The 13,028-nt window shown below is 34.0% G+C and overlaps 1 protein-coding gene across 1 annotated transcript in view; it reads left to right on the forward strand.

The window, feature by feature from the left end:
* LOC137630083 (myb/SANT-like DNA-binding domain-containing protein 3) overlaps nucleotides 1–12,481 on the forward strand; it is a 24,200-nt gene extending 11,719 nt beyond the window's left edge. The window contains exons 2-6 of the mRNA XM_068361565.1: nucleotides 3,259–3,334; nucleotides 3,719–3,772; nucleotides 6,754–7,099; nucleotides 8,134–8,365; nucleotides 10,761–12,481. Of these exons, the coding sequence (XP_068217666.1) occupies nucleotides 3,259–3,334; nucleotides 3,719–3,772; nucleotides 6,754–7,099; nucleotides 8,134–8,365; nucleotides 10,761–10,935 (883 nt within the window). The 3' untranslated portion in view covers nucleotides 10,936–12,481. The remainder of the gene's footprint in view (nucleotides 1–3,258; nucleotides 3,335–3,718; nucleotides 3,773–6,753; nucleotides 7,100–8,133; nucleotides 8,366–10,760) is intronic.
* Nucleotides 12,482–13,028: the final 547 nt, after the last annotated feature.

Raw genomic sequence — 13,028 nt, forward strand, 5'->3', positions numbered from 1 at the left:
TAAAACTCACGAGCAGTGTATCACCGTTTTTTCTCTAAACCAATGTGATCCGTACTTCAACATTTTTACACACATCCTCGAACCGAGTCCGAATTACACTTGGGTATTTCTCAATTCTGTATGTAAAAAATTTTATATTAAAGTGTGTATATACAGAGAGAGAATCGAAATAATTCGTGATTCTATAGTGTGTGTATATATATATATATATATATATATATATATATATATATATATATATATATATATATATATATATATATATATATATAACCTCAATATGTCAATGTTTCCCTCTGATGACTAAAAATAGAATTATCCAGAAACTATGATTGCACCTGTTATAGCATTCTTTCAGGCACACGAAATACTTGAAAAATATTTCACACTGACAAAATGCGATACAATAATTTTTTATACTGCTTGATATCTCTACGTATTAACGCTTAACTTGGCTCGACGTGCTAGCCACCTCTGTTTATAGTTTAATTATCTTTATGTCTCCAAGACACGCTATTTCCAGACGCAAGGTGTCATGGAGGTTTCACCTGTTTAGTTTGTTAGGGGGAATTATACTCGCCTAAGTGGGGTGTCTTGTCTTCGCATTTTTTTATCTTGTGTGAAGGCGGTCGGAATTGGCACTGAATAATATTATCTTTAAATAAAAAAAATGAAGAAAAAAATAGCTGGGTTTCTCCGAGAAAGAATATATAGATTTGTTATATATAAGAACGAAATCTAAAGCAACCAGGACCAATTGGTCAAATCCCTCCACATGTTTGCAGTGGAGAACAGTCACCAAACTCGGTATGGCGATAGCTTCTAGTCCTTATAATAAAAGTGGAATAGGAAACTCTTCCAAATTTTTAGAGCCTGCGAGAGAGTAACAATCGTCTTCATTAACTCATTTGCATTTATGAATTAACCAGAAGCGAGTCCTTTTTTTTTTTTTTCTTTCTTTTTTTTTTTTTTTTTTTTTTTGTGATTAAGAGACTGAATTCATTGATAGTTTAAAAAAATATGCCCTCTTATGCTTAAAACCATCACTCCCTATGTTATACCTTTTTACGATACAAAGGTCCGATAGTTATCAATTTGTGATGATTTCAGTCCTCCTAATCTTTGTTTTCTGTGATTAAGAAACGGAATTCATTGAGATTTCAAGAAAAAAAAAAAAATCTTATTAAGCTTAAAGCCAAGATTCCCTACGTTAAATGACCTTTTTAAGATTAATGGTCCGTAAATTATCAATTTGAGGCGATTCTCTATTATTTACAATATTTATTCAAAAGTTATGAAACTTTCGGTTCTTTCTTGTCTTTTTTCATAATATAAATAATTCGTAAACAAATACTTATTTCCGGTGTCAATGGACTACATTCGTTGCTACGTTAATTTTTAACACAAACTTTTCAATCAAGAAGCGACAATTTTTAAATAAAAATTCTGAAAGGAACGGAACCTAATCACCCAATGCAGTTCTGAATTAGGGAGAAGATAGAGAAAAAACTACAGTAATCTTCATTCTGAAGAAATGTCAGTCCACCTACCCTTCAACCATCTCTCGAAAGATGAGTTGATAAGACACGTAAAACGAAATAGGTGAAAAATGCCAAAGCTTGGTAGTGGAAGGAAACAATTCACTGAACCCGGCAATCATAGTGACAATTCTTCAGAATATAGTTTATAAGGATTAGTGGGTTCCAAATTCCTCTCAGTTAAGTGAAGGCCAGTAAGTACCTATTCAACTTGTATATCTTCATAAGGAAATGTAAATTTCAAGATTCCCAATGGCAGTATTTGCACCATCCCTTCTGAATAATGAACCATACATAATAATCAATTATACACATTGGTAAAGATGTAATGGCATTTGTACAACGTATAATTAAACCTGTGCATTGTTAGAGATATACCGATATTTGTACTATGCAAAACCATGAAGTTACGAACTTCGTGGATAAGAGTAATTTGAAAATACTGTCCAACATGCAGTAAGTGGTTGATTTGAACATTGTAAATCATATAAGAAGCCTTCTAGATGGGAAGTTCCAAACCAAAGGGTGTCAAGTACCACCACAATGGACCAATACACCATTCTCCCTACAATGTTCTTATGCTGGGCAACGGCAAGTCTAAACGAGTTAATATACCGTTGGCAATTACTCTTACGCAGATAAAGAATAAAATACATTGATTTTAAAGTGCTGAATTTTGCAACAATAAAAACGGCAATTTTTCTTGCGACACCATATTCGTTATGAAAATGATTTCAATAATTATCTTTTTTTTTTTTTTTTTTTTTGCTCCATCATAAGTTTTTTTCTGTCTAAAGATCTGGGTAAAGTAAAGGAAGGACATTTTCATTCGTTTTCATTGAAAAAAAAAATGAAGCATAACTTTCTAATTCAGAAAATGTGATTCATATTACTTTTACCTTTTTAAACATGTCACCTACTTTTTGCAATTCAAAGAAGTATGGTTGTGTAACAGAATTCCATGGGAGTTTGCCAAGTTCACACGTGCGATATTCAGTATGAATTTACTTTATAAATCTTTGAATTAAGAGTACATTTCATAGTTAAACAATCTTTAAGTGTCTCCAAAATTTTTTTTTATGAATCACAAAAAAGTATATAAGTATATCAAATTAAACACTAAATGGATTGCACAAAAGGAATATCAAGGGTCTCATGTGAAAATATGATTTTCTATAAATCTAGCGACTTGATGAAAAAAAAATTATTTTCAGGGATGACTTTCTTTTCCTCGCCCTTTATGACTAGTCAGCTTTCAAACCTACAACATTTGAAGTGTAGAAAGTTCTGAACACAAAACTTTAAACAAGTTTAATCTATCTTGTCCGCTATAGTTTTCAAATTTAATAATAATTTTATCATGTTTCTTTAACTTCTAGAAATATAAATTTCAAGACAATAATTTTCTGAACTTAATTTGATAATATGGTTTTTCTTCATTCAATTTTCATGATGCTCTCATTATGGATTTATAGATTTATTTAGATGACACTTTTCAAGGTTATCACTATTTAATTACTAAGAATACACTATCTTCTAATTGGAGATTTTCCTTACTACCATAAATTCACCCAAATGATGTTTCCTCTTAGTGATAGCTTAATAGCTATACAAGCTACTACAACATTAACGAGCCACTTGCTTCAAATGTTAAATAGTAACTCTTTGTCACTATTACCTTAACTATTACTCAACTTATAAAACTTTCATTCATCCATAGGGAGGCTTGGGATAAATTAGTGATAGAATACAACGTCCAACCTAATATATATCCACGTACAAGACGACAGTTGCAGGTGAGAAATTAAATGGACAATAATAAGATTCATAATCAATAACTTAGAGCTTAGTTTCATACAATGTTTTAAGATTTGAGAGTAGCTTTGAGAAAATTGATTTCAAGTAAAGACATCATGGAAAATCTGTATAATTCCCCACAATGTTTTAACATATGAGAGCAGCTTTAAGAAAATTAGTTTCATATAAACACATCACTGATATTAGTTTCCTACAATGTTTTAAGATATGAGAGTAGCTTTGAGAAAATTGATTTCAAGTAAAGACATCATTGAAAATCTGTATAATTCCCCACAATGTTTTAACATATGAGGGCAGCTTTAAGAAAATTAATTTAATGTAAAGACATCACTTATAACCTTCGTATATTTTCCCAACAACAGGTTCTGTGGAGAGACGAAAAATTCAGGGCGAAGAAGAAAGGGCAGAAAGTTAAGGTGAGTGTTGATAATATTAAGCCTACCGGTCTCTCTATTCATACAACATCGAATACATATCTCCTGCTCTTAAAACATCTTATTAATGGTAGAACACATATCACGAAATTTATATAACTCAGTCCAAGTTCTAGATACAATATGAGTAACGAGATGAACTATACTTTCTACGAATATCTGTAGTCCTCCATATTTTAAAACCCTTTTCAATAAACATTGGATAATATAAGGTTGCGATCATATCTTTTATAAATCGTAACTGGAAAATAGCCACAGTTTCATCTTTAAATGTTTATGTTTATGACGGTAATTAACTTCATCCACAACGATTGTAGGAAAGGGAACTAAACTTAAGTATCTAAAGGTCGACGGAAGGGGAACAAAAGTCATATATCAAAAGCTTGACGGAAATGGAACAAAACTTATATTGTATGTCTATTTATAGATTGGCGGACAGAGAAATAAACGCATATAACCAAAGTTTGACGGAAAGGAAACAGCACTCATATATCCAAAGCTTGACAGAAAGGGGTCTCATTTATAAAAATTTTGACGGAAAGGGAACAAAACTCAAGTATCCACAACTTGACGAAAAGAGAACATAACTTGTATATCCATAGCTTAACAAAAAGGTAACAAAACTCATATATCCAAAGCTTGACAGAAAGTTAATAAAACTCATATATCCAAAGCTTGATGGAAAAAGAGCTAAGCTAAAGTATGCATGGCTTGACGGAAAGGGAACAAACTCATATATCTAAAGCTTAACGGAAAGGGAACATTCTCATATATCTGAAGCTTGACAGAAAGGGAACAAAACTCATGTCCAAGGCTTGACAGAAAGTTAATAAAACTCATATATCCAAAGCTTGATGGAAAGAGCTAAGCTAAAGTATGCATGGCTTGACGGAAAAGGAACAAACTCATATATCTAAAGCTTAACGGAAAGGGAAAATTCTCATATATCTGAAGCTTAACAGAAAGGGAACAAAACTCATATATCCAAAGTTTGATGGGAAGAGAGCTAAGCTAAAGTATGCACAGCTTGACGGAAAGGGAACAAACTCATATACCTAAAGCTTAACGGAAGGGAAACTTACTCATATATCTGAAGCTTAACAGAAAGGGAACTAAACATATCAAAAGTTTAACGGTAAAGGGGGGGGGGGGATATGCATCCAAACCATGGCGGTCAGATTAAAAATATATCCAGAGCTTGATGGTAACAGTTAAAAAAAAATTCTACCGCATCCAAAGCTTAAGGGTAAGAGGAAAAGCAAATCAGTCACTCAATCGAGCCATCCTATTGATACTTAACCTCGATGTTATAGTCCTTTGTCTCTTGTTTCCATTCCCATTATAGTAACTGACAGGATTGGTTTGGTCACTTGATCTCATAAGCCTCCATTTTCCCCCTTAAAGTGAAAATTTTAATGTGATTCTTTAAATATGACGTATGGCTTTATAGGTTTGAAATACATTTCGGGTGCTTTGCCGGACAGAACTGAGAGAGAGAGAGAGAGAGAGAGAGAGAGAGAGAGAGAGAGAGAGAGAGAGAGAGAGCGAGCAATAGTAAGGACCACTGCACAACATTCATTATGCTGTTCAATACTCAACGCAATAAACATCACTGGCATTCGAATATATGTTGTTGGCTTTTTTATATTATAATGTAATTTGAAATTCTTCTTTATGAGCCTCCACTTCGGAAATGGCTTTTTCCCCGAGTTTTTAATTTCGGGGTTTATTTATGGGAGTTTGGGTTTTCATAGTTTGTGCATTTATAAAAACAAAAAAAGTTTATTTTCCGGTTTTATTTAATTTGACGGAATTCAGCAGGATGCTTTGCGAGAGAGAGTGTGAGTGTACTGTAAACTAAATGTACACGCTGTGTACATGTACAGATTGAAAACGTACTTTTTGTGGACTGAAAGACTATTACATCTAATATACGGGCGTTACACAAACAGTAGAAGGGTCAGAATATGAAAAGGACAAAAGTGGTTCATGCCCGTTTAGCCGTGCATGATTTCATAGCGTAGCTATGCTTTCATATACGCACATTATGCGCCTGTGTTTTGGCATTGTGAGAGTATGGTTATATCATCCGTGACATACAGCAGCTGAATATCATTAAAAAAAAATTCCCTTTATTTGACGGATACTACTATGCTCATATATGTGCCACGTTGTCACAAACTGCATTCCTAACATATATGCAACTAATGAACTGAATGCAATGAAGTTGACTGAATCAAGCATTACGATCGTTCAGTTTTTGCCAGATTTTCGCTAACTTTGAAACTGGTTAGAGATTACGTAGGGATGCGCATGCAGTAGAATATATCTCGTATAGATGGAATACTCGCATAAAAACTAGTGATAAAAAGGAGAGAACAAATCACAAAGCTATAGTATCTGACTATTAGGAGTTGGAAACTTCTTGTAGGTAGCGATGTGAATAATAATCACATGAGTTTACATTGGTCGTGTTTGCACTTCTTAATATAATCTAGTTAATCGCTCAATAAAGTTATCTTCTTCCCTGCATTAAGGGGTCGGTTGCCGGATGCGCCTTCTCCAATGCCTTCTATGAAAGGCATCCTCTTCCACCAAACCTCTTCTCTCTACATATCATTCTTCACCTTATCTCGTCGTCTAATTCTCTGCCTCCCTCTTGATCTACTCCCCCTAACAGTGTTAGGCTAACATGTTCCTCCCATGTCCTCCTTACTCCCTCCCCACCATCCATTCTAAACACATGCCCACACCATCTCATTCGTGACACTTATCATCTCTGCAATCTTTACTATACCTGCCATTCTTCTTATTTCATAATTTTCCAACCTTTCAAGCAGTGATATTCCCATAATCCATCTCAGCATTCTCATATCTGTACTCTCAAACTCAATAAATTTGCGTGGTTTCAATCATTCTTGAAGTGTTTTTTTCTCACTACTTGTTATTCTATATCAAACCAGGATCGCTCTCCCTCGAAAATGACCGGAGGGGTAGACTGCGAGGGTGAATCTTCCACTTCGACATGTGAGACTGTAATGTCACCCCCTAAACCAATCGCCCCTGAAGGAGAGAGACATCCCAGCAGCCTTCTGACGCCACTCTTGACCGTTATTAAACGGGAACACGAAGCGTACAGCGCCGGAGAAATCACTCCTGTTTTGCCCCTCGAGCCCTATCCTCCCCCGCCTACGCAGGATACAGGACCTTCTTCAGCCTTGAGGTTAAGGACAAGACAAAAGAAGGTTCATGGAAAAGTGATCAAGCAAGAGGAGTCCTACAGCAGGTCTCCTTCGCCTGAACGATATGGTAATTATTGTTGTTGTTTGTAACCTTGTTAAAGGAACAGTTTTTCTTTGAGTGTCTTGAAAATCTGTATCATAAAATTAGGGCCATAACACCCGGCACTGCGACCAGAAAGGACATTCACTGCCCTTTGGTAGTCTGGGTAGAGCATCCAGAATTCTGTATAAGATTTAATTTCGGTTGTCCCATTTCACTCATTCATTCCTTATTTTGTTTTTCACAAAAAAAAAAGGTAAATTAGCATTTCCCCTTTAAATCAAACTACTGACTTCCATATTTTTTTCTGATATTTTTGGGGGAATGTATATTTCAACCTTACCGAATGGCAACACTTCTATCAGAGACTTTGGACTTATATGTGTATTCATCAAGGCATAATCACAGTAATTTGCAGAGCTGTACCATGGTCATTTCTATTCTTCTCCATTTGATTATACCTAAAGTATAATTTTATCATTCAATCAGAGGAGTTTCAAGACATAGTGTAAGAGTAGTTGACCACCATAAAAGTCCTGAGGTCAGCATATAATCCCTTTTGCTATTAGTGCCAGAGTATACACACCTTGCATGTACTAAATAATTGAGAATTTAAATTGAAATTTATCCTCGTTTTTATACCATATGTTAGAAATATCTATATGACATATATCTAATTACATCTTTAGACTAAGGCCTTTCACCGTGTTGGAATAAAGTTCTCTTGCTTGAGGGTATACTCGGGCACACTATTCGATCTTATTACTCTTCCTGTTTTTTTTTTTTTTTTTTCAAGTTTTTATAGTTTATATATGAAAGATGTCTTTTAATGTTATTAATGTTCTTAAAATATTTTATTTAATGAATTCATTAATTCTCTTGTGGTTAACATATATTCTCGTTTCCCTCCCGCACTGGGCTATTTTTCCCTGTTGGAGGCCTTGGGGTTATAGCATCCTGCTTTTCTAACTAGTGTTGTAGCTTAGCTAATAATAATAATAATAATATACATTGTGTATACAATTTTAGATAGACATGTTAGTTATTTTTCACTCTTTTAGGATCAGCGTTGGATCGGGGTCTGCCCCTACCGGTAGAAGCGCAACTACACTCGGGTAGCAGCTCTCCAGGCGTCAAGCATAAATACGACAACGTCTCTTCGGACGAGGACGACTCTTACTGGTCACCGAACCACCACCGGAGAAAAGCCAGGAAAAACGGGAATAAGATCGAAATTGGTTCTCCGACAGATAGACATGCGATTCAGAATAAGAGAGAACGAGAAATCCACCAGTAAGTTAGACAACAAATAGGTGATATGGATTGGTAAAATTCTGTGCGCATGTGTGCAATTTACTCTTAATGTACATGTGGTTTGAATAGTAAACTACACGTTATTATTTTATCATGCAACTAATTTTATCTTTATAGGCGGAATACACAATAATAGTAGTAGTTGTATCTTTGTATTTGAAATACACAATAGTAGTCGTAGTAATTATTCGATCTTTGTAGGTGAAATACACAATAGTAGTAGTTGTTGCAGTAGTTGAAGTAAAAATCTTAATGTAGGCAATTTACTTATATTATACGACCTTTACCTCATAAAGATTAATTCGTTTGTATAGGAGACGGTACCCACAGCATCAGAATTCATTTTTACTTTAAGACCCAGTGTTTGTTAATATGATTATTAAAGTACGGTGGTAATAAAACATGTCTTTTGCAATGAAAGCTATGGTTATGAAATATCACGGAAGATAGCAAATTATATTTGGATGATGGACGGTTATGTAACCCCGGATAACTAATGAAATTGTGGTACCAAATGCATTTATTAAATAACTTGAACTCGTTGGGTAATATAAGATAACAGCATTTAAAGATTATACCCAAACAAATTTTTGTGTGTTTAGAGGACATATTTGATGAACAATGGCATTAGCTGATAGGTATATAAGTACGGAAAAATAATGTCAAAATTATAGCGGTTATTCACTTGGTGCATTTACCGGCATCAGTAACCGCATAACAATGACCCCTACCCCCCCCCCCCCAAAAAAAAAAAAAAAACTAAGATAAATCCAATGATAATCTTTATTATACATTTACATAATATAATGCATATACTGAGAACACCTGTATCTTTAAAGTGGTATGTTACTGGAAAAAGAGGCAATTAATTTATTTTTAATGTGACGGATATTATACTAATAATGGTTGTTCAAAGCTACTTAAAGCCGAGATTGTGAAAGACAAGAGTAATTTCTATTTAATCATTTGATCTTAATATTTCTCTTAAAGATTTCATGATTTGCGATGTTTATAGATAAAAATATAAAAAAATAGCGGCAAATATAATGGCAATAATATTAAATAATTCATGGAAATTTGTATTACTATTGAATTCTTGATGACGGATGTCCAATACTGCCATTAAAACCTAATGCACCACTACTAATACTACTGCTACCTTACTACCATTGTTATTATTATTACTCTGACCCCCATCCCGTTTGTGTGTGCGTAAGCGCATGCGCGTGCATCTCTCTCTTCCTCTTCGTGCATTTCTGCAAAACCTGAATTGTTTATGAATGTAATTTCGGTGTTCTCATTACCAAGTATCCCTCACAAGACTTGTTTATGGAAGTCATTTGACGTGGGGGGATTACGGCAGTGGCTTATCCCCTCCAAAATTCCCCACCATTTGAGCATGATGGAAGTGAGGGGAAGGGGAGGAGGGGGAAGGGGAAATGCTCGGGGGGAGGGTGGTTTGACAGAACACCTCCCTTTCGTGAGCGTGTATATCGAAGTCCCCTTTTGTCCCCAAGGGGTTTCTAGTGGAAGGGATGAGGGTAGGGGTTGTCTTTCGCCTCCCTGATTTTGGTGCCACTACTTCCCCTCCCCACCCTCTCCTATCTCATGTGGTCCTCTCCTCCCCCCTTTCAAGCAACCAGATCCTAGGGGCGTTCCGCACCCTCACTTAAGCCAAATAGAGGGGGAGATTGTATTTTGCAATGTCATTCTCTTAATGCACGCTAAGAAATAATGTCCTGCCTAAATGTTATATCCGTATATTCTCCTTTTGGGTATAGAATAATCATAGCATTCATGAATATGCCGTTAAAAGTAACTAGGTGATTGATATAATATTGGGGTCGGTAATAATGATAACAATGATAATATATGGACAATGCAAAGCCAAACTTAAGTCTCGAGTAAAAGATTATTGAAAAAAAATTATTACTGTTATTCTTATTATCAGCATTCATATCAATTGAAATACATTCAATATTAATGACAGATCAAAGGGATAATAATATTAGATATTTATACCAATAGATATATCTTTGTTCATTGCGGTTATGTAGAAACTTCTGTTTATCTATAATATAAATTGTTCTTTATCAACTGACCTGTTAAAGGGATAAATATGAATAAAGAATTTCTCTGACCGACATTATATATATAAATATAAATATAGATATATATATATATATTATATATATATATATATATATATATATATATATATATATATATATATATATATATATATATATAGATTTATTTATTTGCTAGTCAATTTATTTCTAATTCTAAGCAAATTTTATTTCTAATTCCAAGCAAAGTAACCTAATCTAACCTACATAATTACTTTAGCTTAATTAATTTCTTCCATCACCAGGCATAGACTACAGCAGCTACGCCAGGAAGGTGCTATGAGGATGCGTGTCCTGGAGGCAGAGTTGTCTCTGCGACAACAGCAGCAACACATGGAGCAACAAGAGCACAACCTCAAGATGGAAATACTCAGGGAAAAACTCAGGAGGATGAGAGAAGGGAAACCAGTAGTTGATTAATCAATATAAGTTTCATAGTTTTCGTCCCTTTTTTTAAATTTATTGGGTGTGTTCAAATTCAAACTGGTTATCTCGGTTGGCCATCATCAGATGTGGTTGGTATTCCTTGCTTCTTTTAAACGATTATGGCTCTTATGCCTCATTTTCTTACAAAGGATTATTAATTTCATTTAAGATCTAGTGCTACAGAAATGTTGGCAGATGTAGGTGTTCTGCCAGATTTCTAATTTGCTAAATTTTTTTTAGTAAATAGCAAGACTGTAAATAACAGCAGGTCAAAAAATTTGCTTCATCTTTTTTAATAAACTTCAATAGAAATTAAAAATTATATATATTTTGTAAAAGTTTACAATGGATTTTTCTGCAGAATTTTATACCAAGACAATCAAAACGATGCATTCCATGAATCAATTACAGTATATAATTTTATATGTAGACAGTAATAACCAAATGAATATTGTAATAAAAGAGAAATTTATGTAACTCAAAATAGGCCATATCTCGAGCTACCAAAGATGCCTAATATACTCTGACAGTTTAACTGCCATTTTGGTAATTTCTTGAAAAACCTGATCACTGGTTTTTACCATAGATTAAGGGAGCCATAGATGCGTCACTACATTATGACAAGGTGTCACACCACGCATGCAGCGCCATCTATGTTCTATTGCGGTCATATGTTTTTACGTAGGTTTTAATAGAAATCTAAAACTTCTCCTTAAGCTTGGCACAGACGCATATTATTTCCAGATAGATGACTGCCAGACAAATTTATATCTGCTGGAAATATTTTGCAGCTACGTCAGTTGTGGGTGATATTGACCTATTTTCTAGATATGGTATATTATATTCCTGTAACATAGAAATCTACAGTTCCTATTCGGTTACATAGTCATAGACTTATGAGCTTAGGATGGATAATTATCTAGTTCTCTATGACCTGAGTTTTATCAATGTAATTTTGTGACTACTGTCACCTGATCTCTTTTTGTGTACGCTATAGTATTGATTAACATGTGATTGTGCCAAGACCTTTAATAAGTATTGCGACAAACCATTATATTTTGTGCAGCCATTTCAAACTTACTATGTGCAACTATATCAAAGTTACTTTATATGTGTTCTATGTGCTTTACCAAATGCTATTGTGATGACAAAGAAATAAAAGAGGCAATGTAAAATTAAGCTTTCAATTTTTTTTACATTAAAATTTATGTTGGCTGAAGTATCCTGATTACAGTTGATTGGAAGAATGTAAAACTAATCAGTGGATCATAATAATAATCTACTCTATTTTCTTATAATTTTGCTCTAAAATGAACGAAAATGTTTGTTAATTTTGACATCGTAATTGCAGCCGACATAAAATCTACTCATCTTTACAAATGTTTTTCAACAATTAGCTACAGGTGCTGAAGCACTACCTCGAATGCACTCTCATTATACAATGTAATAATCTAGAGTAAAAATTAATTAAGGCTAAAGTTTTGATATGACCACGAAGGTTTGCCTTTTGAAAATTATGGTTGTAACCAAGGTCTATATATGTACAGTTGCCTCCATGAATTCCGGTACACATCATCATATGTAGTCTGTGATATTGTGTCCGAGAATTTTTGAAACCAACTGTACATATATAGACCTTGGTTGTAACCAAAGTCAGTACTCATTTTAAATTATGAATTTAATATTAATACCCAGAAGGCCTAATTTTACAAAATTGCAAAATGATAATGATTCCGTTGGATTAAATGAAAAAAAACCCTGACTGTAATTTATCCTGCAAAATAGGAGTGCGTGTATCACTGCCATGTTACCTTTCAATGTATTTAACTATGAAATGGTTGTATAAGAGTGCCATAACTACTTGGTGTTATCCTTTGATGTATCTGGAGGTAACTGTTATTCTTCCATATATTGAATGAAATGATCAATGTGACTAAATTTTATGGTTGATATTGATGTGTGTCAAGGTATAATGAAACTAAATGTATTAAGGAGTCCAGCATTGAAAATTGTTCAATTTACATTCAGCATTGAAAATTTTTCAATTTACATTCAGCATTGAAAATTTTTCAATTTACATTCAGCAT

The sequence above is a fragment of the Palaemon carinicauda genome, chromosome 38 (genome assembly GCF_036898095.1).
Source record: "Palaemon carinicauda isolate YSFRI2023 chromosome 38, ASM3689809v2, whole genome shotgun sequence".
Classification (NCBI taxonomy): domain Eukaryota; kingdom Metazoa; phylum Arthropoda; class Malacostraca; order Decapoda; family Palaemonidae; genus Palaemon; species Palaemon carinicauda.